This window comes from Cyrtonyx montezumae, unplaced genomic scaffold (assembly GCF_038088225.1).
Source record: "Cyrtonyx montezumae isolate F1298 unplaced genomic scaffold, pur_monq_1.0 scaffold_3, whole genome shotgun sequence".
Classification (NCBI taxonomy): Eukaryota; Metazoa; Chordata; class Aves; order Galliformes; family Odontophoridae; genus Cyrtonyx; species Cyrtonyx montezumae.
Window position 1 is genome coordinate 95,162,047 of NW_027072034.1, and position 27,323 is coordinate 95,189,369.

Below are 27,323 nucleotides of genomic sequence, written 5' to 3' on the forward strand. Positions count from 1 at the left end.
GCACCTCCTGAAGGAGCATCCCCTGCCAATTACTCTGAAGACATGGATTCTGCTCAGCGTGAGAGTTCAATTGAAGCCAGTTGGCCATGCCAACAGGACAGGGACGGATCAAGAAAGACTTTTCACAAAGTGCAGAAACTCCAAACAAGTTTTTTTCACTCTTCCCTCCCTCCGTGCTCAGACACAACTATCAGAATCAGAAAAAATGGAGGTGTATGACTGAACCGAGTCCCCAGCCCTTCGCTCTGCCCTGCCCTGGGAAGCCTGCAGGAAGAAAGGAGAAAGCTGCTTAGAAGCAAACGCAGGCTATCGCTCTGAGCATTCCTCTCTGAGAAGAAGGCTCTGAGGTTTCTCAGCAAATGCAAGGAGCAAATCCCCTAAGCTCTGCGACTGCTCAGCATGTGCCATTGGCACCTGGCACTGCGTGCACGCAGGGGACCTCACGGGGAAGCGCGTGCCCTCCTGGGCCTCGCTGCTTCTGGGGTCCTGCCAGTGGGATTTGCTGCCAGGGAGGCAGGCAGGAGCGAGCATGCTGGATCACCGCACGAAACGTCTGCTGTGCTCGTGTGCAGTCTCTTTGGCCCGCAGCCTTTTGGCTAGCCCCACCTGCCCTTTTATTTTTTTCCGTCCAGCTGAGCTGGCAGAGAGGAGGCTGCGGCTCCCTTCTGTCCCTGCAGCCTTCCTGTCTGGCTGACTCTCTGCCCTAGACACAGACGTATGCTTAAATCTGAATTCTGCGAGGCACACATCATGCTGGAGGAGGGAGGGTGCAGCGAGTAGGTCCTGTGATCCGTAGGTGGGCTGCTGCGGTTGGGCTGAGGATAGCTGCTGTCTTGTGCAAGAATGAAATAACTGTAACAACGCACCACATTCAGCCCCAGCTGTTTAGAAAGAAGGTTTCTGTACATTTTAGCCATTCATTTTGTGTCTGCTTCGTTTTAGAGTGCTGTGTCCACATGGCTCTACCTCTGCACGTTCATTTGTGCTTGAGCTATGTCACCTTGTGCTAACCTGGTTGCTGCTTATAGGCTGTGACAGCTGCTGGCAGAGGTTTGCCCTGCTTCCTACCAACAGCCTGCCTCGTTCATGCAGCTTGTTGGCTCAAAATGTCTGCCTAAACCCTGGGAATACAGCTGGATTTCTAAGAAGAATGGCTAAGATGGCAGATGACACACTCCCAGCTCCCGTCCCCACAGTGGCCAAGGAGGTGGTGGTGAGCTGTAGGGAAACAGGAGTGTCTGCAGTGTGGCCGAGGCACATTGGAGCTTTAACGTGTGTGAGCTGGTCAAGGTGAACCCTGGGCTGAGCCCATAAACGTTTTAAGTCCCAGAACAAATGTTTGGTGTTATGCAAACATGTTAACTACCTCAAGTTAATTGGCAAGCAATTACCTTGTAGTAAAAATAGCTTTCCTGCAGCTGAGCAGTCGCAGAGTGCCTGTCCCCCCGTGAACACTTCCAGTTCACTAAAACCTGCTGCAGAAGAACCTTTTCCAATTTGTCTTCGTGGAACCTCACAGGTTTGTGATTGAAAGGTTTCGTCTCCGGAGGCAACTGCTGATTGCTTGAGGTACAGACTCAGCAAACAGGACTGTGTGATGGAGCTAATTTTCATGCTACCCTTTAATATTATTAGAGTTTTGCAGTTCACAATACTTGGGAAAAAAAAAAAAAAGATGGTATTGACTGGGAAATGCATGCTGTTGAGCAAGGAAATATAACTAGCATGTGCATTATAATGAGACTATTGGTGAAGGCCAGATAAGTATTTTTGACTTAAAGACAGGTTGGCTGCCATTTTGTGTGACATAATCGCACAGTTGGACCGGGTTTCTGGATGTGTGCTGCCAAGAACCAAGAAGCAAAGTCCTGCCAGTACCCAGCACAGCACGTGGGACTACCAAGTGAGAGCCTCACGGTCAGCTGTTTGACCTGGCTCTAGAAGTCAGTTGCTTCTTTTGATGAGGTCTTCCACCCATGCAGACCCATTGACTTCTCTCAGGCCCTTGCTTGATCCTCTACAACCTTCTGGCAAAGTAACACCCAGATCTTTGTGGTCAGTTATGTAACCACAGCCAGGTTTCTTTCTTGGGTCTGATTATCAATAGCACTGCTGGGAAGCAGAGTTAGGTACGTGTGGATGTGAGAGTGATGGAGCTCTGTGACTCTGGGGTTGCGGTGGCCAAGATAGGCTGGCACATGGTGTTCCAGCCAAACAGCTGTGCATTATATGGCAGCTGTCCCTGTCCTCACCCACTCCTGGCCACCTCTCTCCCTAGAAGGTTTAACCTTGTGCAGAGGAGGGGGCAGCAGGTGATGCTGGGGGCCTTGGGCCATACCCACTGCTCTGGGCTGGCTGGCAGCCACACGGGTGTGTGTTGTGTTGCTCTGGATTCTTCGGTGTGGTGGAGGGTCAACCTGCAAACTCCTTCCCAGGCAGCTGGCAGTTTCTGCCTCACGTCCTGGAGAAGCAAGGGAGTGGCAGATGGAAAACAAAACTAGCAAAGTGCATTTCACAGTCCTGGCAGCAGTGCTCAGCAAACATGAGAACCGCAGTGATGGAGTCTCAGATTGCTCTCCCTCTGCAGCCTGGCGTTGGAAGCTTTGGCATTGCAGTGAGCCTTTCCGAGAGGTGCTCACAGCTCTCAGTTGGGCTCATGTGGCAATGTGTCCTCAAGGCGAGTACATCCAGGTGTGTCAGGCAAGAGAAACTGTGATGGGTGCAGACCCCAGAGCTTTCCAGGAAATATTCAGATACAACTGCAGCTCTGTTCACTGTAGCTCCTTTGAATTCACTTTCTGTGACTATAGTGGCAGACAGATTTGCTGGCAAACATTTTGCAAGTAAAAAAAAAATTAAAAAAAGCATTGAGCCAGCAAAGTGCTGTGCACAAGCTAAGCTTAGTATAGATGACTACACCTGTGCTTGATACTAGGCACGTGATGAATGCTCTGCTAGATCCTAGCCAAAATAAATGTAAAATATCAGGGCATGCTCGTGGAAAATGAATGCAGGTCTTGTAAGCATACCTGGCTGTAGCCAAAATCAGAGCCTACAGCTGCATGTGTCTGTGGGGATATCCAGCAGGGAGGGGGCACGTGATCTCCACCAGCAGAGCTGGCGAAAACAGGTTTTGATTTGAATGAGTTATGACCCATTGAAAATGGCATCATGCGTAACCACAGTAAATTGTCATAATGAGATCACGAGGCTCGAAGAAGTGGGCAGAGAGGAAAGGCTTCATTCCACCAGTGCACACGGCTGACCGAGCTGCGGGCTGCAGAACGCAGCAAAGGGGCACACCATCTCCTTCTCCGGGCATCCTGTCATTGCAGTGACAGCGCCCGAGGTTGCACAGTGGGACAAAAACTCATTAGAAGTGTTGAGTTAAAAAGAAGGAAACAACCCAGCACTCTCGTGGCTTTGCATTTAGCCTTGTAGAGGGTAACGGGATCAGGCTAACCCAAGTAATGGAAAAATATAAACACCGTAAGTGCTTCCATTCTCATGGCATCTTTCTGAGTTAGCTTGGTGGATTCAAAACATGTTCCTGTCAGAGGGCCTGATGGTCAGAGTGGAGCATGACATAGCTGAAAGTAGTCGATCTCCTGCTGGAAGCACAATAAAATTGTATTCACGAGCTCAAAAACTCATAGACAAAGCCAGCCCACGGCTCACATAAGGCCATCGCTGGATGCTCGGCTGCCAAGTGACACAGAACCAGCTCTGACTTTTGTATTTTTGTCCACAAATGAAGAAGCTGAAAGGCAAACTCTGAGACTGCAATAGGGGTGATGCTCCTGAGACTTTACCAAATACTAAGTCCAGACAGTATAAGTAGCACAGCTGTTGCCTGGCAGAAATCTTCTAGGTGGACTTCCAGAAAGTACTTCTGTTTTGGAGAGCAAGAGGGAAATAGGGGTATTTGTTCAGAGCCATCCATTATAGAATCATAGAAGCATTAGTGTTGGAAAAGACCTTTAGGATCATGAATTCCAGTCATGAACCCACCACCACTACACCCGCTACACCGTATCCCTCAGTGCCACATCTACACATTTCTTGAACACCTCAAGGGATGGTGACTCCAGCACCTCCCTGGGCAGCCTGTTCCAATCCTTGACCACTCTTCTTGAGAAGGAATTTTTCCAGATATCCAACCTGAACCTCCCCTGGCATAACTTGAGGCAATTATCTCTCATCCTATCATGAGTTACCTGGGAGCAGAGATCAACCCCAGTTTCACCATAGCCTCCCTTCAGGTAGTTCTAGAGAGCCTGAAGATCTCCCCTGAGCCTTCCAACTGAACAATCCCCATTCCTTCAGCTGTTCCCCATAAGACTTGTGCTCCAGACCCCTCACCAGCTTTGTTGCCCTTCTCTTGACACACTCCAGGACCTCAATGTCTTTCTTGTAGTGAGAGGCCCGAAACTGAACATGGAACTCAAAGTGTGGACTCACCGGTGCTAAGTACAGAGGGACAATTACCTCCCTAATCCTGCTAACTACACTGGTTCTGATACAGCCCAGGATGGCATTGGTCTTTTTGGCCACCTGGGCACACTGCTGGCTCATGTTCAGCTGGTGGTCAACTAACACCTTCAGATCCTTTTCCTCTGTGCAACTTTGCAGCCACTCTGCCCCAAGCCTACAGGGGTGCATGGGGTTGTTGTGACTGAAGTGTAGGACCTCACACTTGGCTCATGCAGTTGACCTCAACACATCAGTGCAGCTTATCTAGATCCCTCTGTTGGGCCCTCAAGCATATCAGCACTTCCTCCAAACTTGGTGTCATCTGAAAACTTACTGAAAGGGCACTCATTCATGCAGGGGATTGGAAGAAACACACTCCAGCTCGTGCTGTTTCTGTTTTAAAGTTATCCAGGGCACGTGTCTGTGGAGGCCGGTTGCAAAACACCATATGTATGATTAACCACATCCTCCCACTCCCCCAGGGTGGAAGGCAGAGGTGTGCTGATGTCATGCATCACTGGATGTAGGACCTGCTTCCTTTGTATCATGCATTAGGGTAAATTGAGTTGCTTGCCACATGGCTGCCACTCCTCCCAGTCTTGCACCCTCCTGCCTGTTGCAGGTTACACACAAATATCCGTGCCTCTGGGTCAGGGAGGAGATTGAGCCTCATGTTGATGCACCACATTCCCAACTTGTATCAGCTATCTGCAGCACATGCATTATGACCAGGTTCATAGCCTGAGAACATGAATATCCTTTCAGTGCCCAGTCCTTCACCAGTCAACTGTTCACCATGGGGCTGTGCTGAGATTCACAGTCTGTACAGCATGCTGAAGCCCAAGCCATTCCTGAGATCCCAAATCTTCCACTGTGAGCAGCTGAACTGGCCCCAAGGCCACTGCTCCTGCAGCAGGCATGCTGCAGGTCAGCCTGGGAAGGGCCGTGGCTTGCCTTGCCTTCCTGCTGGTTTGCTTGTATTCCTGCAGGGACAATGAAACAAGCAGAGGCCTGAAAGCTGAGGGGACAGCTGGGAATGTGTCCCTGAGAGTGCTTCAAAGCAAAGCCCAGGAGCATGTGAGGTCCCAGAGAGGCTTCCTTATGTGCATCTCTTCATGCCAGGGCTGCAGATAGTCCAGGTGCAGCTCTGAGGAACCAGGATTTTGCACTGATGCTTTCTGTGTAGATAGAGAAAGGCCTGTGTAAAATGCAGTGACTGTGAAGCTCAATTGCTGTGTGTCACCTACTGAGAAGTACCTGAGTCTACATTCCCTGGTCTCAGCTTAGTAGCACTGCAGAAACCCCCTACTGACGTTGCTGCTTTTCTGATACCTGTGTAGGAGAAGAATTTGGACTGGTTCCCTCGGATGAGAGCTATGTCTCTGGTCAGCAATGAAGGCGACAGCGAGCAAAACGAAATCAGGAACCTGCAGGAGAGGCTGGAGTCAACCATGAGCCTTGTGAAGCAGCTCTCCAGCCAGCTGGCCGAGCTGAAGGAGCAGGTGGGTGCCCGACCCTGGCCGCAACCTGAACATGTGCAGTGGGCACGCTCACTCCCTTCAGGTCACAGTCAGAACAGCGTAACAAAAGACACTTTTGTCTGAGAAAGGTTTCATCTTTCCTCCAGTAAGCTTTCTGAGTAGATTCAGTGATAGGGGTTTGCGATGAAACTGTACTCCGTTAGCAGCAGCAGAGAATGGGTAAGGGGAACGAGTTACAAAATCCCCCTGTGGGTGTGTGAGGACAGAGGTGGACTTTGCACAGGCAGGCACTTCACAGCCTGGCAGTAGGGCTGAGGCAGCATCAGACATAGCTGCCTACTCATAGAAGTCAGCAGAAAAGCTTTCTCAGTCTGACACACAGGAGTTTCCTTCACCAAGAATATCAGCAGCACTATGGTGTTGGTATTCCTGAGCTCTGCCTGTGTCACCCTGTGCCACTCCCTCAGCTCCTCTCCCCTAGTGTATGGGCAGTAGCTACTGCCTCCCTCCCAGCTGTGCTTCTGCCTCGCCTCCACTTCAGGACCATAATACCAGCTCAGCTCCCTTCTTACCTAAGATGCCCATCATCTCAGGTTTGTTCGTTACAGTCTCAGAAAGGCATCGTCCTGTTTTGTATATGGAATGCACTTCCAGTGGCATCACTTGTTAAACTGTCACGCCCCTTTCAAATCCTTCCTTGAAACTCTTTCTCCCTGTGAAGAACTTGACAGAGGTTTAAGCTGCTCCCATTGCTTACTTCGGTTATCTGTACTGCCCCGGATGGTTTTTCATCTCCCCCAATTGAGCTTGCTCCCTCCTGGCTCATATTTAAATTCTTTGGGGCTGGGACCACCCTTTAATTCTGTCATTGTACAGCACCAGGTGCAGATGCTGACCCTCTGCGGGGCTGCACAACACAACAGCAGAGCAAAGGATGCTCTGTAAAACCTGCCACTGGAGAAGAGTCATGCACAAATGAGAATCAAATGTCCATATTTTGCAGAAGACAGATCTCCCACTTCAAAGGCATCTCTTACTTGTAATTTTTAAGGCTGAAGAATAGAATTCCACTCCCTGTTGTTTTGCTTATATGTATCTTGTTCTGTGGCTGCTAAATAATAGTAAAACGCAAAAAAATAAATCTCGTCTCTCTCTGCCTTTCCACCTTAGATGACAGAACAAAGGAAGAATAAGCAGAGGCTGGGCTTTCTTGGATCAAACACACCCCATGTGAATCATCACATGCCACCACCCTGATACCATGGGGAGAAGCCGTGACTGGCCTTTCATCAGTATTCCTGCTTTATTACCGAATAAAAAACTGAGATTGAGAGGAGCGAACAGTGCCTATTGTTACGAAGTTAAAAACAACCAAGTGCCAAGATGTTAAGTGGTTTAGCTCTGGGAACAATTTGTAGCTGTTTTTCATGGCTGAAAGGGACCTAGAACGCAAGTGATACAAGGCAGTCCATTTGTATTCATTCAGGGGGCCCAACTCGCGGCGTTTGTGCTGTGCAACTCAGTGGCTTCAGCGGCGGCTGCTGCCTGCCAGGGAATCAGGGCAGCTCCCCCCGCATCCCCTGTGCTGCCCTCAGCTCTCCCCTTAAAGTGCCAGCAAAACCAAGATGAGCCGAAGCAGGAACAATGTCTGTTAGCACAAACACAATATAGCCTGGTTCAGAATCTATAGAAGCTGCTCCCTGTCTTATTTGTCAGATAGCAACATTAGTCACTTCTTGCTTGGCATCTACTATTTTTTTAATCACCATGCATATGTTGTTGGGTAAGCAATATTGTTGCTTCAGGTAACTTCTACTAGGAGGGAAAGGGGAGAAACCTCAACAGACTGGAAGAAAAAAAGGAGGAAAAAAGAGAAAAAAAAAGTTGCAAAGAGAAACATTAACGCTTTTGAATTTTAGCTGTCACCGTGCAATTTCTTATTTATAACATGGAGCACAATGGATCTACAGCCGTGGGAATGTTACGCACATAACACTGACAACATAACTGGAAGTGATTTCTTTCTCCTGGATTCAGATGTTCTCGATTAACGTGGCCATGAGACTTCACGTATCGAGGAGTTCAACAGTGCTTAAAATTCAAGTTCCGATGGAGGATTTGGGAAAGACATGAGATCTGTAGTGTGATCTTTGCATGTGTGTATTGTTTGATTTTTTTAAGCTTAAAAATGCCTTTCTACACGGAGCTGTAATGGCGTCGTTACCTTCCACGAACACATCGTCAGCGAGAGGTGACCTCAGTAAGTCAGCGCCGTGTTCTGCCAGCTTTCTTCTGAGCTGAGGAGCACGAGCTTAACCTTCCTCTGTCAGCCCGTCCTCGCGGGAGGGGCTTGCAGGACCAGCACAGGTGATGGGGCACAGCAGTGATGCCAGAGGAGCGCAGGGTTGGATGGGGCACAGCAGTGATGCTGGAGGAGCTCTGTTCCAGTACTGGAGGGGCAGCAGCCAAACCATCTGTGTAGGTTTCTCATGTATTCTCAATTTCATGAGATGGTTTTAGAAGAGAAGTTGCTGGGTAGAGCCCAGATGGCTTCTAGGTGGAGATTTTCAGGGCACGAGTGAGAGCTGTGGTCCCAGTTCACTTTCATCTTCAGAGGATTTTGGAACCCTAGTTGTCCTTGGTTGCATCAGAAAATGTCTCCATTAAAGTGGAGTCGCTTTCTAAACTACAATATTTTTGCAGTAATTTCTCCCTGTAGTATTTCCATTTTGTTACAGAAGCTGTTTCGATCAAGGGTGGAAATACTGTTGACTCCAGTATTTTTAATGTCTCCCTGAAAAAATACTGTCTTGTTATTAAGACACAATTCAAACCAGCAGACCCAGAATAAAAGGAAGGGAAGAGCATTTCCCTCCCTTCATCCCAAATCCAAGCCTGTTCTTGGAACCCCTCTTGTTTTTTTGTGTCAGTGAGGTGAATGGGATAAAAATAATGTACCTTAGGGTCTGATCCTTCTACTGCCAGCACATTTCACTCTGGCTTCTGTTGGGTCCCAGAAACCATGAACCAGCTGACGCTCTGCCTTTGTGTGCCGAGATGAGGGGCAGGTGGCAGTCATCGGAACCAGCACCAGGGCAGAAAAAGTGAAGGCTGAGAAACTAAAATGTCTACAGCTCCTCTGCCACGTTGGTGCTTCCCAACCAGCTGTACGAGAGGAGAGCTCAAAGCAGAATACAGAAGCGCAGTTGTCTTGAGTGGACAACTGTGATCTTTTAGAAATAAGTCACGGACTGTGCCTTCATGTGACTGAGGCCTTGATGCTGCTGCTGCAGCCGGGCTGTGCTGGTGAAACCCCTCAGTGAGCCTGTCTGTCTGTGGGGACAGGCTCCACGTAGCAATTAGCATCCGGCATGGAGCGGCTTACAGTGACTTTATTCTGGGAGCTTGCATCAGCCACATGCCATGCAGTAACCAAGTCCCATGTAAAGTAAGGCCAGGCCAGCCACTCTGACTGGGCCTCTTGTAAAGCACAAAGCCAAAGGAGTTGTGCGCAAGCGTCAAGTCAGTGGTGAGGATGTGGAGGATCAGACCCGGCAGCTGTATTGATTCTAATTAGTTTGTGCAGTTCATCATTTTCCCATAGCCTGTGTTTCAATAGTCATTTCTTCTTCCCCACACGTGTGCATATATTGTAGTTACAGAGCACGGTTTATTGGAACAAAGGTGAATTATTTGCTGCTTATCGCACGGTTGGCTACAGCTGGACACGGTTGACACTTTGGCTGTTTATGCTGGGAAAAGCTGCTGAAGAGCTGTGCATCACGGGCATTTTGTGCTGCTTGAGTTGCAACTCAACACACTTGTTGCCCTGTGCTCGTGCCCACAGTGGCACATGGGCAGTGCTCTGCCCTGCGCCCTGACTGACATTCCCAAGTTCCAGAGCCTGAGGTGGAGCAAACTCTTCAAAAACTTGAAACTAATAGATGCCAATTAGCCTTAGCCACGGTGCCTGTCCCCTCCTTATAGCTTCAGAGAGACCTCTGTAAGTGATGCAAGTAAGTGATGGTGCTTGCACAGACGGTAAGCGTATTTCACTGAGCGTTTTGATGTTCTTGCTGACTCTGCCAAAGCCTAGGCCTGTCCTGCAGCTCTCATCCATATGGTGAGGAAAGCAAGAGGGACAGAGCCCAAGCCTTAACGATGGTGAAATACCCCCCGTCAGTGAGTTAATAACAAGGGAAGAATTCTTTGTTTTATACATATATTTATATGTATATCTTTGTTTATTGTGGCAGAGGTATCCTCTTAGGCAAGCATCATCACTTGCGTAACCTATTTATATGAAATGAATGCAAATAAGTTAAAACATCTAAGAGCTTTTAATGCCTTAGAGGGATTTATAATTATAAGCTCCTTGACAGTTAAAATCTACTTAAGTAAATGTGTCCATTGATGCTGAATGTAACTTTTAATAAAGTGTGTCATTTTATATATGTTTGTCTCACTTATTCTAGGCCCACAGATGTGGGGAAAGAGTTGTTGCTGAATTTGGAGGTTGGATGGGGCCCTGGGCAGCCAGATGTGGTGGATGGCAGCTCTGCCTATGGCAGGGGGTTGGAACTGAGTGGGCTTTAAGGTCCCTTCCAACCCAGCTGTGATCCTATAACTCTATGATTTTATGAATTGAAGATGTCCTGGAAACTCAGGGCCTGCACAGAAGACCAAGTTGTTGCAATAAATATGTCCTGGGTATGCACCAGTTTTTTCTAAGTGGCAAATGGAGTGACAGCGGTTTGATTTTGGATGGAGAGGCCCGGTCCAGCAATACAAGTGAGGATTTATTCTACTTCAGGCATAGTTTATTCTTCTCGGGTGAAGGGGTTGGACTGCCAAAGGCCTGGTGGCAGATAGATGTGTGATTTGCTGAGTGTTTTTTGCTCTGTCCCTAGGAGTTGGGTTGGTGGCAGTCATCATGATGGATGCAGGTGCCATTGACATGCTGAACTTCACATAGTATCCCACTGTAAGTGACCTTGGCTCTCAGGGAAGCTTTGGCTGCCCACTTGAGCCTGGTTTGAGCAGGCAGCACAGTGAGGCAGGGCTGGGGGTGAGGCCATGTCCTCATGCCCTTGATGAGGGCAATCCTGTAGGACCATCATCCGACAGCACGTGCAGCAGTGTGACAGGCACCTGTGCACCTTGTGTAGGCTGTCTCAGCAGCCACGGTCCCTTCAGGACAGGGTTTCAGTGGTGCTGAGGAGTCCATCAGTGTTGTTAAGCATCGTTCTGCCAATTCCGACCACCGATTTTGGAAATCCAGACCTCAAGCAATGAATGGCAGCGCGCAAGTTAAAGGCTTAAAGGCTCTGTGTGACTTCTGCTAGGGCGGGGCTTTTGTGCGTGTGATACTTTGGTGGTTTGATGTTTTTTTTTCTCATGTTTTCTGTGTAACTGATTCAAATAGGATGTTGAGAGAGACTAGGGGGTTTCCCCTCTTTTCTAGGTGGAAGAAGAAGGCAAACAGCCAGAGGCCATTGCCTCTCTGAACCCTGGCACCTCGGGCTGAGGAAATCTGTGGTCTTGCAAAAAAAGGAAGTGCCCTACAAACCTGGGACAGGAGAATATATACCACATAGAAGCATTATTTTTCCAGTGATGATAATTACAGAGTCAGTATTTATGAGTAAGGGAATGAGGTCTCAGTAAGGAAAAAAAAATAGGCTGCTAATAACGGAAATCCATTAAAAGAGCATTTCTGTGCACTCATGATCCCAACCTGCTGAGTTTTTGAATGGAAGCAACTTTCCTTAGCATTCTGAGCTATGATTATAATGTTAAATCTAAGGAGCTTGTTTACTGCAAGGCTTCTCAGATCACTCTGCAAAAAGGATGTCCTGAGAGAAAATGTGCTTTCATACAGTCAGCGTTCAACCTAAGATTACCAACATACCAAAAGAAAAGCCCCCAGCCCAGAATTAAGCACCTCCACCAAAGTGGCAGCCGTTTCATGCACAAATCTCAGAACCAATGGCTGAGACTTCAGTGTTTTGGCACCTCCCTGGTTCAGAAGGCGTAGCAGGGAGCAGGCAGCTCCCTCGGCAGCACACAGCTCAGTGGGCGCGCACCGGTGTGCCCCAGAGCGAATCGGGCTCATTAGCTTCCACAGTCATTGCTGTTGTGACAAAAGCATCTGCAGGCGAGGATGTTTGCTTTGGAATGAGCCTGCTTGTTTTCTGGGGATGGCTGCCAAGTTTATTTTTAAGCTGAGAAAGCTGAGATTTCAGTCTGTTAACCTTGCTGCTGTCCCACGATGCCCACCGGCTGCAGCGCGGCTCCTGTTCGGAGACACTCGGACTGAACTGTTCCTATATGCACAAAGTTGTCCCAAACAGGCCCGAAATGCTGAGAACGAAATTTGAGCTCCAGGAATTTAAAACCCAACATGTATTGCTATCATCATTTCACACTTGCCTGCTCTATTTATATGCTCTACTTTTTGGTGTGAAGCAGGAAGTTGCGAGGCACAAGGCAAATAGCCTTTAGAACCTGGCTATTTTAAAGCACTTCTGCTGCTGCAAACAGCCAGCACTTACCTCTACTTATTTCTTCACTGCACTGGGGATTTCTTAGCCCATATCTCTCACCTGTATACACATACCATCCGTATCTCATCTTGCCTGCACCATGCCCCTGCACTACCTGCACTGAGGGCGAGAACTGGGCACGTCCTACACATCCCAGCAGGGCTGGGAGCCACGCCACGAACCTCAGCCTGTGGGAGCACGGCTGAGCTGGCGGTGTCTGTCCTTTCGACTCTAACAGCTCCACTGAAATGTCACAGATTGTCAACTAGCGTGTTATTTAACTTGGAACAAGCACTATTTTTTTTTTAACAGAACTTCTTGTGGCAAATTACCGCACTAAGCTTTGGCCAACTCACCCATCACTTCACCAACTGTGGGTATGGCAAAGTGATCCAAAGAGATCAGCACCTCCTGCTCCACTTTTTAACCTCACCCATGGGCAAAATGTGTGCCACCACTGGGAGCCGGATCAGATCCGTTGCCCAAATCCAGTTCAGCCTCAGCCCAGCTGTGGCTTGTGGTGGCAAGGGATGAGGACATTGTCACAGCAGGACTACTGCCACCACCACCCCCATTCAAAAGCCTGTGAGTTCATCCAGATGGGAGTAGTGGTTTTGGGGTCAGCTGCGGCATGAAGGCTCCAAATCACTTTATAAAATCCACCCTCCTGGCCCCCAAATTTTACAGTGTTGTGGGCTGTGTTTCCCGTGACACCACGCTGCCATGTGAACCATGGACTCTCAGTCACCTCATCATAACTCAGTGCAATGGCCTTCAACTGCAATCTGCATTTTGCAATCCTCTGCAAGGAACATTTGCCCTCTTCCCACAGCTGTAAGGGTGCATTTGCTGCCCTCCCTTCCCTGCTGCACCAGTGTTAAAGCATGGGGCATCTGGGAGCCACATTAGCGTTCAGCCCAGCACAGGGCCATTTTGCAACAAGGCTCAAAGACATTTTCAGTCTTCGGTCAGTCTTGGATGCTGGCAGCTGGCTGAGAGCTTGTATTTTTTCAGGTCAGCTTCTGCTAGCTTTTGAGCTTTTGAGGGTGGCTCTGGCCCATTTGCAGCCCACCAGGGAGCTATGTCGGTGGCTTTTTCTGGCTTTGAAGCGTTCACCCTAATTTGATAAAGACAGCAGAATTCACGGTGCCTCCAAAAAACCCTTCCAATCCTTCATCTCTCTGTTTTAAAAGGGAGGGTGTATGTGTTGTGTGTGATCGTGTGTGGTTTGCACACACACAACTCCGTTGGAGGGTATTTGGGAACACTGGCACGCAGAAACAAGGGCGGGCTGGCTGCAGACCTAAACAAGCAGTGCAGCTGGTGCTGTGAGAACTGCTGTCCCATGGGAGATGCAGATTTTTGTGCGTGTGGCAGGACTTCGCTGCTAAAGGAGAAAGAGTCAAGAGAGGAGAGCACGGTCCCTGGAGCTATCATGCCCTTCCTATGCCAGCACAAACATCTGCCTGGGTCCCTGGCTGCTCTGCAGGGAGGTGGGGAGATGCTGGGAGAGCTGTAACTGTGCTGTGTCGCAGGTATAACATCACGCAGGGCAGGAAAGGAGTGAGAGTTCAAGGGAAGGTCCCAAGGGTACAGGAAAATGTTATCAGTGGTTGGAATGGTGGTTGGACTGGTGGGCTTTACAGGGAGGCTGCTACTGAGTTATCGTGGAGAGCTGATGTTATCAGAAGGTGATATGCCTCCTGCTGTAAATCTCAGCTGTCTGTCCATATGACAGGATATATCCAGAACCTTCCAGTCCAGTGAAAGGGCTGTTGCACAGGGCCCTCGGTCTACAAAGTCTGTTTTTTCAGAAGTTTGCCCACAGCACCTCACTTGGGATGAGTACTCTTTTACATGGTTAGCACAAATCCAAATAAATACAGAAATATAAACTGAGCTGGAAATTTACTGAGTACAAGCTGTCTTGCAAAATTGTCTGTGTTTCCTGGCTCTGGATGGGATGGAAATACCACAAAGCTCGCTTCTCTCATAGTAACGTGATACTTCTGCTTCCGGGCTCAGCTGAAAGGAGGTGGAGGCGCATGTACAAGGGGCAGAAAAAAAGAAAAGCAAAAGCGAATTAGAATCATTTTTTATTTTTTTTAATGTAGAAAAGATGGAACTGTTAATCAGAAAGATCAGAGTGGTCACTGAGAGCATCTACCTGCATACCTTGCGTCACACAGGCCCTAGGGTTTTTTACACAAGAGATGGGGCACAGTGCTGGAAAGGCAGCTAACCTGATGGGAAGTCTTCCTGTGAGTGGGACATGGAGCTTGGTTGGTGCTTGCTGGCCTCTAACTTGGGCCCAGCTGCTGGCCTTGGGCAGGTGAAGGTGTTCCTCTTTTCCCTGCATGTTCCCTGCTCTCCAGGAGAGGGGAACCCAGTCCTGTGGCCTTCCCTTAGCCTGAGGTCCTCAGCCATGCTTTCCCTTCTGTCATGTGACTTGTTCTTGCATGTGTTTCCTGCAATTTTTCCAGTCTGGCCAAATGTTTTGGAGACAGAAGTTATGTCAGCGAAGATGGCAGGGAAGGGAACAAAGTGCTTTCCCTGCTGGTGGTAGCCATTCATGGCCATAACACCCATGGTGCAGCAGCCACATCCTTAGCAAAACATGGCTGGGAAGTCAGGACACTGTGTGGCCCAGCTTGTAGCACAGCACATCATCTTCCTCATGGTGCTACAGGGCCATCTGTCAAACCTGCCCTCACCATTGCTCAGCAAATCACTCTTAGCAGCCGCCTTCAAGAGACAAGCCACCAGCTGTGTCCTGGGGCAGCCCAGGTCCCCGGCCTCCCTCCTGCATCTGCCAGCAAATGGCATTTTAACAGCATCTTCTGAGAAGGGACTGCGACCACACATGTCCTTTCAGCCAGGCTGTCAGATAAGTCTGCCCAGGGCTGTTGTGGATCTGGTGATCTGTGTTTAGAAATAGTCTTGGTATTTTTAAATGTTGCCTGGAGCCATCTGGTCCCCTCTTCGTTTTATGTTTTAATTGTCATTTATAACTTATTATACAAGCTATTCAAAAGCCAGACGGAGGCTGGAGGGAAGCGGGCATGTCCCCATCTGAAGCTCATACAAACCCCTGCAGCCTGTCCCGGCCCTTCAAAGAGGTGGGGGCCGTGGCCCAGGCCCTATGACAAGCAGGCTGTGCATTGCACACTGCAGCCCAGCTGCAGCACAGGGCTTGCCCCTGGCGCAGGGAAGAGGGCCATCAGGACAGGTGACCATCTGCAATCCAAAGGAATTTACTTTTTTGAAGATTCCTCTTGGTTTCAGAGAGGAGCTGACTCGCCTTGGCCTGCAGTGAGAGCAGTGAGCACGGAGCGATGCAGGCTGCCCAACCAGGTTGCTCTGGCTCTTCAGCTCCTTTGCAGTGTGGAGACCTATCTAACTAATAGTATCTTATGTTTCAAACACATGAAATAAAACAGGGCCCTGAACATTAAGCTGTCTGAATAAGGATATATATGTGTATATTGTTGTACATCCTTACACATATATACATAAGAAAACCCTTTGATTTCTTTCATTAAGATCCAAAGAATCTTCTCTTCAGGCAGATGACAGAAATCATAGAATCATTAAGATTCTAAGACCATCCAGTCCAACCAGTGGCCCATCCCCACCTTGCCCACTAATCATGTCCCTCAGTGCCACAACCACACATTTCTTGAACACCTTCAGGCACTTTGTGTCCACCTCTTCCCTAGGCAGCCTCTTCCAATCTTTGGCCACTTTTTCTGAGAAGAAATTTTCCCTAATATTCATCCTGAACCTCCCCTGACACAGATGGAAGCTATTCCCTCTATTCTTATCACAAGTTATGAGGGAGAAGAGGTCAACCCCCACCTTGACACAACCTTATTTCAGTGAGTTGGAGGCAGTGATCAAGTCTCCCCTGAGTCTCTTCCAGACTGAACAATCCCAGCTCCTTCAGCTGCTCTCCATTAGACCTGTGCTGCAGACCCCTCGCCAGCTTCATTGCCCTTCTCTGGATACGCCCCAGGGCCTTGATGTCTTTTTGTAGAGAGATACCCAAAATTGAACACAAAACTTGAGGGGCAGCCTCAACAGTGCCAAGTACATAATAAAGAATGCAATAAATATATATATATATATATGTGTGTGTGTACCTATCCTAATTGTTTCCATGCAAGGACTGCTTCTTGCCAGAGGTGAGCTGAGTTTGTGCTGATTTCAGCTCATTTTCAAGCCAGAGCTTGGACGTTGCTACCCCTGGATGCCCTGGACAACAGCAGATGGACTCAGGTCATCAGACAATGCAGAGGGAGACTGAGGCAGAGGACCAGCTTGAGGCTCACTCTCAGCCCTGCCACAAGTCGCCAGCACAGCTGGCACTCATTGGCACTTGTCTTGGCGACTGATCAAGTGCGGGTAGACAATGGGGCCTGGGCTCGCCCCACATGCCTGGAGGTGATGCCCAGCACCACCATGCTGCAGCTCCTCCACTCAAAGGGAAAATAATTTCAGAATGTAAACCCACATCTGTAGGATCTGAATTGTGTCCATATGACTGAAGAGCTGGCATCATACCAGAGAGGAGCAGTTTTTTTGTGTGTGAGCAGTAATAAATTATTCCAGCAGTGCCAGCTTGTTTGGTGTGAAGCCTGTCTACTGCCACTGAGGGGGTTATAAAAGTACCAGCATCAGGCCCTACGTGGCTGCCTTGCTCAGGGTGTGGGAAGGAAGGGACAGAGGGTGAGAACCTCTCACCTTGCAGCAACCACTTTCCACCAAAATGGGGACAGCTTGAAGCACTGGAGAAAGAAGGCAGGATTTGTAGTAACTTAACGCCCAGCTTGGAATGGGACTATCCCATAAGTTGCAACCATGAGTGCAGGACCTGGCCCTTCTGTGTTCAGATTTACAGCATGGCAATAAAGGCTCACCGTGAGCAGTCTTCCACCTCTCAGCCTTGATATCTCTAGGGATTTTCCTGTAATAATCTTGTCTACACTATTGACTTATAGAATAGTAATTGAGCTTCAAATTTAATTACACTATGGGAATGCGCCATCACTTGATTGATGATGCTTCCTTGGCTATTTATTGCAATAAACAGTCTTACCAATTGTAATTTTAAATGAAAGGAATCTCTCTCTAGACACTGGGATCTCTTTTTACGGATGTGTTTATATCCTTCCTGCAAGACGCAGCATTTCAATGAAATACCAAGCCTTGGTTTCCAAAGTGCTCTTCTTTTGTTAAAATTCTGTTTATGGAGAATTCCCCACCCCTTGCCTCTTACCAGCAGCCTCAAAGAACAGCTGTGTTCAGGACCTATAAATTCTCAGGTGCTCTACGCATGTTTGCATCGTATGGAACTGCCAAGTGGAGGGACACAGGCTGAAAAACTCCTGCAGTTGTTGTACCCCATGTCTGAATGGCACCATGGCCCACTGAGCTATGGTCTTGGTCACCATCACCCTGCAGAATCCTGAAACCCTTTCCCAGTTCTGCCGAGCTGAGGGCCTGAGGGTTGCTGAGGCCCCACTGGGGCAAGGTACCTTTGCATCCAAGAGGCGGTGTGCCAATGGGAGCAATGTATCTCTGCTGGAGCACTTCTGTGAAGTGTGGCTATTTATGTAGGCTCTTTCCTTCAGTGATAATAAGGCACCCAAATTACCCTCTAATGTTGGTTATTTGGAAACAACACGAAGGCAGTATTTCCAGTTGTGACAGAGCATATGGAAATGTGAGTTTCAGCAGCCGTGTGCTGCACCTTGCTGCCTGCCCACAGCTGCGGAAACATCAATGTTCATGCTCATTAGCTGAGGAAGAGAAAATGAAACCCTCAAAAGCAAGTTGATAAAAATTCTTTTTTTCTTGCAGCCAGCTCTACATCCAAATGAGAGAAAGCATTCTCCCAGTACTGCATACTGTTCTTGGCTTTGCAGATCCCTCTGACCCGGGGAGTGGACATTGCCCACTGCCCCTAATTTCAGGCCCTTCCTAATGCCCATGCAGCCCAACCTCTGCCACACTTCCCCAAGAGGGGAATTTCCAAGGGGAGGACAAAGCAGAGAGTTAGCTACTGCCACTACGGGAATAATTCTGGTACTATAAACAAGTGCTCCATCTGCAAGTACTGTCCTGGCAAACCCAACTGCTGGACACTAAGGCTGAAGACACTCTGGGGTCAGCCCAGAATTAAGGAGACTTGGCTTCTTCTCCCAGAAGTGCTGAGCATCATCATTTATACCAGAACCACTTGCCCAGTGATTCCTTATGGGGATTTCTAATAAGTCATTCATTCATTCCAGCCTCTGCATTTATCTTTTGTAATAGTCTATGTCTTGGGCGTTTACTTTTAGAAAAACAGATTTTGAGAGCGTAATTCTCTCCCACTGTGACTTGGCATCTGTCTCCATGACTTCATTGTCCAAAATTCATCCTTTGCTAGGCCTGCCGCAAACTGCAAAGGTGTGTGATCCACAAGCAGATAACCAATAGCATCCTGACCCACAGAAAGTTGAGTTCAGGGCTCAAAACACTGAGATGGTTCTCACCTGCCCAGAAGGTGAGATGCATGGTCCAGACTGCCTCAGACTGGGGACACTTGGGCTTCCACCAGCACTCATAACTGAGGCTGGTTTTTGATTACTTATAGTTTGCTCTGGCTGTTTTCAACACTGACAGTCTTGATTTATGGGTAGAGTCAACAACTTCAAAGCTGATGCTTGTTGTACAATCTAGTCTAGTATCTGCTTTGTTGCAGGTAAACCACGTATCTCTTCTGACTCCACATCAACTTTCTTATGGATTTATCAGGTGTATCTGTTTTCTCTTGCCGGTACCTGAGCATAAAGCTCAGCAGACCTCAGCTCTTCCATACATTTCAGCATATTTCATTGTCAAAATGGAAATACAGCCTAGTGTCTGACTGTCTCATCACAACATTTAGAGAGAATTGCATGGCCTGGCAGTGGCCATGGACCATGGCACAGCTCCTGCCAACCAGAGCACAGAGACGCAGGAGTCAAGCTGCTGATGTCCTGTGGTGTGACCCCATCCCTGTCCTGTTCACGTGCCGAGCTGATGCTGAGTAGACTGCACCCAGTAAAGGCTTTTTTCCAAACAGCTCCAAGTACAGCCTTTCTTACGTTCTTTCAGTCCACTTGTTTTCTTTCAAGAGGTCAAACTTGTCCAAGCCTTATGCAGGTGAAGTCGTCCTTGTGAATAAACAAACAAAGGCAAAGAGACAAACCTGGTGAACAGCAGCCAGGAAGGTTTGTGACCCATTAGTGGGATTTATGAAAACTGAATATGCTTTTAGAAAAAAAAAATGTGTTTACTTAGATGATGGATGTCTCTTGAATATTAATCTTTTCAGGGTACATTGCTGGCCTCCTTAAAGAAAGCCTAAATTATTCAGGAGCATTTCCATGCTGAGATACAGCAAATTTACAGGCAGTACAAATCAGACTTCTACATCTTAATATTAAAGGAAACCAAGTGCCAAATCTGGCTTCATAATAATTCACTGGGCATCCCTTTGTTAAACAAAACAATTAAGCTACTCATTAAAACTCAACTAGATCATTACAAAGCAATGGCTACCCTAATCCTTATAGTCCTCAGCAGCAAAATAACCATGATACGATGCAAATTGCTCTTTTGAGCTGATTATTCATTTTACCTCCTGGTTTTGTCATAGGACAGCAGCACAAGTGAGCTCCCTGGTGATCCTGTGATTTGGAAGCCACTGCCCCAGAGGTGACAGCCTCTGGTGGCCAATGTGGCAGAGGAGACCGGTGAGGCCACTGTGACTGCTGAGGTAGTGTTGGGCTCCCTTATGTAACAGCTGCTGCTTTTGGTTGCTGTCACTCACACGTACATTGGAAAACGCAGTGCTTGAAGAGCTGCTACACTAGTACAGCATATGCTGGAGGCAAAACTATATATATATATTTATTATTAAAAAAAAAAGCAACCCTTGTTAAAAAATGAATTAGAGCAGGAGTATCACACAGCTTTCTGTCCACAGACCAGCTGCTGCAACACTTCACTGAGGCCACCTTTCCAGAAACATATCTTCCATTAAAAACCATTGCTCCTGGCACTGGTTTTGTTTTATTTGTCCCACCAGGAACCTAAGGCACTTTCCCAAGTAAACCAAATTCCTACTCATGAGCAGCTGTAGGCTGCACAAGGGACAGGGTGGTGTCAGTGGCCTGGTCTCTCTGCCCAGCATGGGGAAAATCACCTCCAGGTGTGCCTGCATAAGTTTAAGGTGCATGTGATGCAAGGTTGGAAAGCAACACTGCATCCTGAGTGGAGATGTCGAAACCGATTTTCATCAAAAGCCTGCTTATGTAATCATGGACCTCGATCCCAAACTGAGGCTGCTGCTGGGGACAGTCCCTTGGAGAGAGCAGTGTCCTCAACGTGCATGGCTCAGGAGCGTTTCAGTGATGCCAGCTCACTGTCAGAGCTCACCCATTGAATTTCCATTGCTTGTTGTTAAAAACAGATGTCTATTTCAAGGTTATTTAAAACCAAGACGTATTTAATACATGTATATAAGGGAATTTTTTTTTATAAAAGGTGGTGAGGCACTGGAGTAGGCTGCCTGGAGAGTTGGTGGATCTCTGTCCCCGGAGGTATTCAAGGTCAGGCTGGATGGGGCTCTGAGCAACCTCATCAAGCTGTAGGTGTTTCTGTTCATTGCAGAAGGGTTGGACTAGATGACCTTAAAGGGATCCTTTCAACTCAGACAATCCTATGACTCTGTGATTCTATTTAGCCATTATTTTCCCCCATCCCCTAATTTAAACAAGTGAATACGTGGGTGTCCTATGCATGCTGTAGTCAGCAGAAACGTGCCTAGAGGCTCCAACAGATTTGGCATTTAGCTCTCACAGGAAGTTGTCCCACATGTCCTGAAGACCACCTCATGTTCCCTACCACTACTTTTCCCATGCCTTCACCATCCTGCACATTCAGTAGCAGTCTGTGAGCATCTAGGTTTCGGAATCCCTGGGAAGGACATCTGGGCAGAGGACAGCCTGATGGCCTCCTGCGTACCCGGGAGATGGCCACATTTTCTCTCACGTGTGCCCAACTGTAGGAGCAAGAGAAGAGAGAGAGTGCTGTGGGTGGGCAAGAAGTCAAGAATTTGCTGTGTCCCATTACTTGCCTGGTTCACAGGAGCAAGAATCCAGGGCTGTTCCCATCTCATGAAACACCACAGCTATTGCAAGGAGAAAGCAGCAGCAGCACCTTGGCCCCAGACCTCTCCTGTACATCTCGGTCTCAGCCAGCTCCTCAGCCAGCGTAAATCAGGGTGGCTCCTTTGAAATCAGCGTGATGACTTGATAGCAGTTGTAAATTTGGTGCAACACACTGCCTGGCAGCTCACCCAGTTGCGTTTGATTTACATCTGGATCCACTTGGAAGCTCAAGCCAAAGACCTTGCCACAATAAGAAAGGGGTTGAAGAGGAGCAAGGCTCACAAAATGCCCTCTGCTGGAAGAAGTCAAGCCACACAGAAGGCATACACGATTCAGGCACACATTTTCCTCCCCCCTTGCCTGACGATGTCAAACTTCCTGTGATTACTGACTGTGGTGATGATGATGTTTCTGGTGTATGTGTGTTTGTGCACACGTGCGCACTGGCTTCTCGCTAAACCTGATTCAATTGGACGTAGCCAGATGGTACAAAAGCTTACCGGAATTTCATTTTCAAATAAACCACAGACTTGGATGAGCTAATGTTGTTCCACATAAAAAGCCACAAAATTCAACAAAGTGATGTTGTTTCAAGTAGAGGAGATGTCAAGTGAGAGAACCATCCGGTCTGCTCTGAAAGAGCTACACACTCCCACTCATGCTTTTAGAAAGTGTTTACGTACAAACTCCGGGAATACGGCACTGCAGCAAGCTTTAAACATTTCCCCACAGCTGATGTCTGCAGAGCAGAGCATTGGCAGAAGCAGCACAGGAACCGCATCTGCTTATGAGCCTTCCTGCTTCCTTTTAAAGGCTCCCAAAGGGCTGACAGACCCGGAGGTGCCACAACCTCCATTGGGCAGGCAGTCCAGGACCAGAGGAAGATGAGGCATGTCCTTGACTTGCTAGACCCCAAAGCATACCCCAAGAGGTCTTCTCCTCAATCAGATGTGTAGGGTGGAAGCTGTAAGACTGGCAGTTGAGGCTGAGTAGGTATGCAGAGCTGCTGGTGAGAGTGAGCAGTGGTAGCACATCACAGTGTCCCAGTACTTCAAGGAGTGGCTTTTCGTTTGTATTTTTATCTGCTGCCATGCTGGATATTTATTTCAACCTAGAGAAGCCCAAGAGATATTAAGTACCATGGCTCTACTGCCCAGCAGGCCTCTACAAGGGTCACTCCAGTGGCTCTCCTGCCACTACCCGGCTTGCCTGGCCTTTTCCCCTGGTTGCATTCCCTGTGTGCCATGCTCCAGGACTGCAAAAGGCTCCTACTGTGCCCCACTGTGATGGAAAAGGCATGGGATAGTCATCCTTTCTGCTTGGGAATGGTGGGAGGAAAAAGTCACTTGCTGGGTATGTGCTCTGAGGCTTCACCAGAAGGCAGCTAACAAAAAGGAGAGAGGAAATTAAACCAGCATGAAAAAAACTCAACCTGGAGCTTCAGAAGAAGAGATGGCCTCAGCCCTGCGAGGACCTGCTTTGCCTGGGGAATGGGCAGCAGGACTGGCTCCAACCACCCAGCCCCTTGTGCCCTTGGCACTCCATGAGGATGTGGTGCTGGCTGTGCTCAACGAGGTGGCCTTCTGCCACCAAACCTCATCAAGCCTGCAAAACCAGCAAAGAACTTTGCAACAGCAAAGGCTTTTTTTTTTTTTTACTTAAACTCTTGGTCCTGCAGGATGGATTTTATTTCAATTACGTCTTTATAAATAACTTTGTATTTTGCACTCACCTGTTCATTCTCTGTTCTAGTTAGAATCAATATCACTGATAATTATCTGTCAGAGCATTTATACATCACTGAAAGGTGGCTAACAACAAAAAGACTTTTTAGCTTTATATATATTTTTCAGAGTGCTTTAAGTGAATTAACCAGCTATGAGAGATGGCAGATTGATGGTGGCTGGAGACTAGATACTTATTTTTACCCACAAATGAGAGTGTTCTTGCAAGCAGAGGCAATCAACATCTTCCCTTACAGCTCTGGCATCAGGGTCACCCCTGTGGGGATGTGACCTCCCTCCCTGAGCCATCCTCCCCACAGCTCACATCAGGTACCAGGGGTTCCCTGACTGGATGAGCTTCTTTGATAGAAGCAGACAGTTCGTCCATCATACAGCACCAGGTGCTCTTGAGCCACCATCCACATCAGAGACCCATATTCCAAATTTTAATTCAGGCAAAACACTTTTCTTGCCAAACATTTTTGCCTGCAGCTAACTCCCTGCATTGCCCCACAGCACCTTCCTGGTACTCCATTTGGTCCCAGCTCCGAAGTGGCCACAGAGTACTCATGTCCTCTTATGTCTAGCACAAGTAAAGAGGCTCCACGGTAGCCGGCAGTGAATAAATCAATAATTCCACTGATGAGGAACTGCTCCCACTCTCTTCTTTGCAGAGCTGTTGGGACGCCATCCAGCATAACAACAACATTTTTTCAAGCAGAGGCAGTAATTTATACTGGTGTAAATCAGAAATGTTGCTCTGACTCCAGTGGATTTACACCACATGATTCATGCTCTTGCTTGCAAGCAGGAAACCTGAATCCCTGCTTGCAGCTCCGGCAGTGAGATGGCTGGAAACAGGACCCAGGGCCATACGACAAGTCAGTAGCAGAGCATGGGAAGGAAGCCAGGGGGCTGTTTCCTGCTACTGGCACACACCATCGCTCTTCTGGTTCCTAAATGACCCAGATGATAGCAACTGGTCCCAAGCCGAGAAAGCCTGCTCTGGGCCTGGATCCCAGCAGGCAGCTGTTGGGTCTGGGTGCTCGGCTGAGGGAATCCCTCTATCACATGGTGCTTTCCACGTGATAGGGGAGGATAAGAGAGGGAACAAATTCCCCCCTTTCTTTTCTCTCCTCTCTCAACAAGTGCCTCGGGAACTGTTTTTTCCAAGTGAGTTTTGGTGCTCAGGGTCATTTGTTCTACAAGTGGAAACAAATAGTCATCACAGGAGCAAACAGCCCTCAGCAGCAAATCTCCCCATCTCTTATCAGTGTGTATAAACACACGAAGGAAGGGTGCAAAGAAGACAGAGACAGACTTTTCAGTAGTGCCCAGTGCTGGGATCAGTGACAGTGGGCACAAACAGGAGTACAGGATGAACACCAGGAAAAACTTCTGTGCTGTGCAGGTAACGGAGATCTGGCACAGGTTGCCAGAGAGGTGATGGAGTCTCCAACTTGGAGATGCCCAGGAGAAAGACAAGAAGCCTAGGGCCATCCTGCTCTTTGCAGACAGGTGACATGGCCACCTCTAGTCTCCTGCCAGTGGCTTGAACTGCTTGCTGCACCCAGTTTTCTGATGCGCAGGAAGGGCATGGTCTGATGCTTGTAGAGGTAGGGAGCACACAGGTTTGTCTTGTGCTTATATGCTTTCATCTAAAGGAGATAGATTTGCCCATGTGATGCCCTGCACTGCTGCAAATACCACTTGCACAACATCCTGGCGGTGTCTTCATTTGGCTGGGACTCAGCTCCCTGGGTGCAGCATTGCACAAGGGCTGGGCATCTGTAACACACATACTCATATCCTCATGCAGAGGAGCCCAAAGCCTCCAGAGGTGAGAAAGGGGCCACTCCCAAGCACCACACTCACAGAAAGCCACCCTACTGACCCATGCACCCATCTTGTGATTTAAGAAAGGAGGGGCTGATTCATTATTTCCAGCTGCACTTTAGCACTGGTGCAATGTGGGCAGTTTGTTTGTTTGGTTTGGTTTGCAACTCCCTCTGGCCACTGGGACCCAGTGGGCATCCCCACTGAGAGCATCTCTGGGAGGTCAAGGTGGTGAGGATAGGGATGGGGTCTTGCACAGGGACAACTGCTTCTGGGAAGATAAGGGACAGCAGCATGCTCTGCCTCCCAACCAGCAGATCATCCATCACAGGTTGAAGCACCTGCCAGCTGTGCCCTCCTACACACTCTGTTTCTGATAGTGAGCGTTCATCCTGCCACTGAGCCAGATGGGCAGCTTTCTTTTTCGGTTTACTGTGTGGCATCTATTTTGGCAAGCAGCCGCTCTTGAGAGGTTCTGCTCATGGCAACACCTGACCAATGTGAGTGCTCCCCATGGGCTCAGTGGCACCATGCTCTGTCCAGCAGGGCAGCTGCCCACCTGCTCAGCCCACAGCCTTCAGTCTGTCGCTAAATTTGTCCTGCCTCGAAACTGGGACTTCCTCTGACACTGTGTGGAGTCATCTGGACCCTCAGCTTTGTTGTTGTTGTTTTTTTTTTTAATGGACATTTCAACTGACTATGGCTAAATTGGGTTTGGGATCTGTGTCCCCCTGTTCCATAAAAAGATTCAAGCTGCACATCCCTGAGGCTTCTGCCTGGACTGAACTGCATTAGAGCTGCTAGGAAAAAGATCTGCCTCAAAGTGGCCTTTGAGATAGACATGTAAAGAGAAATAACAACACAGATGCTGAAGCAACAACCATGCTGTTGGAAAGTTGCTCTTTCTTTGTAAACATTCGCTTCCAACCTATTTTGTCCATTACAGTTTTTAATTGCAGTCACTAACCTACACAACATCCTCTTTTTGTGAAATAAGTATTGACTGTGAAAATTCAGATGGTCACCTTCAGTGGGTGCCTATATCATACCCAGAGCTGCAAGCCTTCCATCAACCCTCACCCCAGGTAAGTAAAGAGTCACAGAAATTAATGGTCTATTATGCTTTCATTTTCAATATGGATCAGCTACAATAGATGCCTTCATTTTGGGGTGTTCATCTCAGAGTATCTTAAGAGGTGTTGCTTTTCAGGGGCTGTGGAGTCCCCCCTTCTTTGAAACTCAATGCCTCTGAAAACTCTGAAATGCAAAAGCGCTGGTTGTTTTTCTGTTGCTGAAAAATGCAGTCCAGGAATGCAGTGATGCATGATGATTAGTGACAATCCTTGGTGCAGCTGACCCCTTCACTGAGCTCACTATAGCTGGATGGCTCCTCCTAAAAGCAGTGGCAGGACACAACATTTATGTGCCATGACTATCTCCATTGGTCTGCAGGATGTGTTTGGTCTGAAGCTGCAATCACAAAACCTGCTCCTGTGAGGCCAGCCAAATGCAAGTGGCCACCTCACTCCATCCCATGGGATCCATGTAAGGATGGTCCAGCACAAGCAGTACTTCCCTTCTGCCAAGGAGATCGTGCCCAAACCCCCAGTCCCAACCCTTGGCTCTGCAAAGGATGACTTTCTCTCCAGACCACAACATGCTCATGGGCAGAGTTTCCCTGCCTAGGCTGTCCGGAAGTCAGAGAGCTGATGTATTTCCAAGAAGAAAAAAGCCACCCACTTCCTACTAAGCTGCCTGCTCAACAGCTTTGACTTGGTCAAGCCAAAACGGGTGCAGCACTTGCTGCCTGCACCCAAGGAGTACCCTGAAGCATAGGAAATCTTGTCCACCAGAATGGCTGGACACCACTGGGGCCATGAGCCCCAGTGAAGGTTCTCAACACAGAGACCCCCCCTCAATCTCCACTAAGGTCTCCATCACTCAGCATCTCCACCACCACCATGAGCCTGAGAGATGCTCATAGCGAGTGGCATGCACCCTTCCACATTTGAAAATGAGGCTGTGGGCAATGGCTGAGAGGAATGCATGGTAAGGGGAACT

At 48.3% G+C, this 27,323-nt stretch overlaps 1 protein-coding gene across 1 annotated transcript in view; it reads left to right on the forward strand.

The window, feature by feature from the left end:
* ITPR2 (inositol 1,4,5-trisphosphate receptor type 2) overlaps positions 1 to 9,441 on the forward strand; it is a 255,879-nt gene extending 246,438 nt beyond the window's left edge. The window contains exons 56-57 of the mRNA XM_065742442.1: positions 5,814 to 5,975; positions 7,125 to 9,441. Coding sequence (XP_065598514.1) covers positions 5,814 to 5,975; positions 7,125 to 7,211 — 249 coding nt within the window. The 3' untranslated portion in view covers positions 7,212 to 9,441. The remainder of the gene's footprint in view (positions 1 to 5,813; positions 5,976 to 7,124) is intronic.
* Positions 9,442 to 27,323: the final 17,882 nt, after the last annotated feature.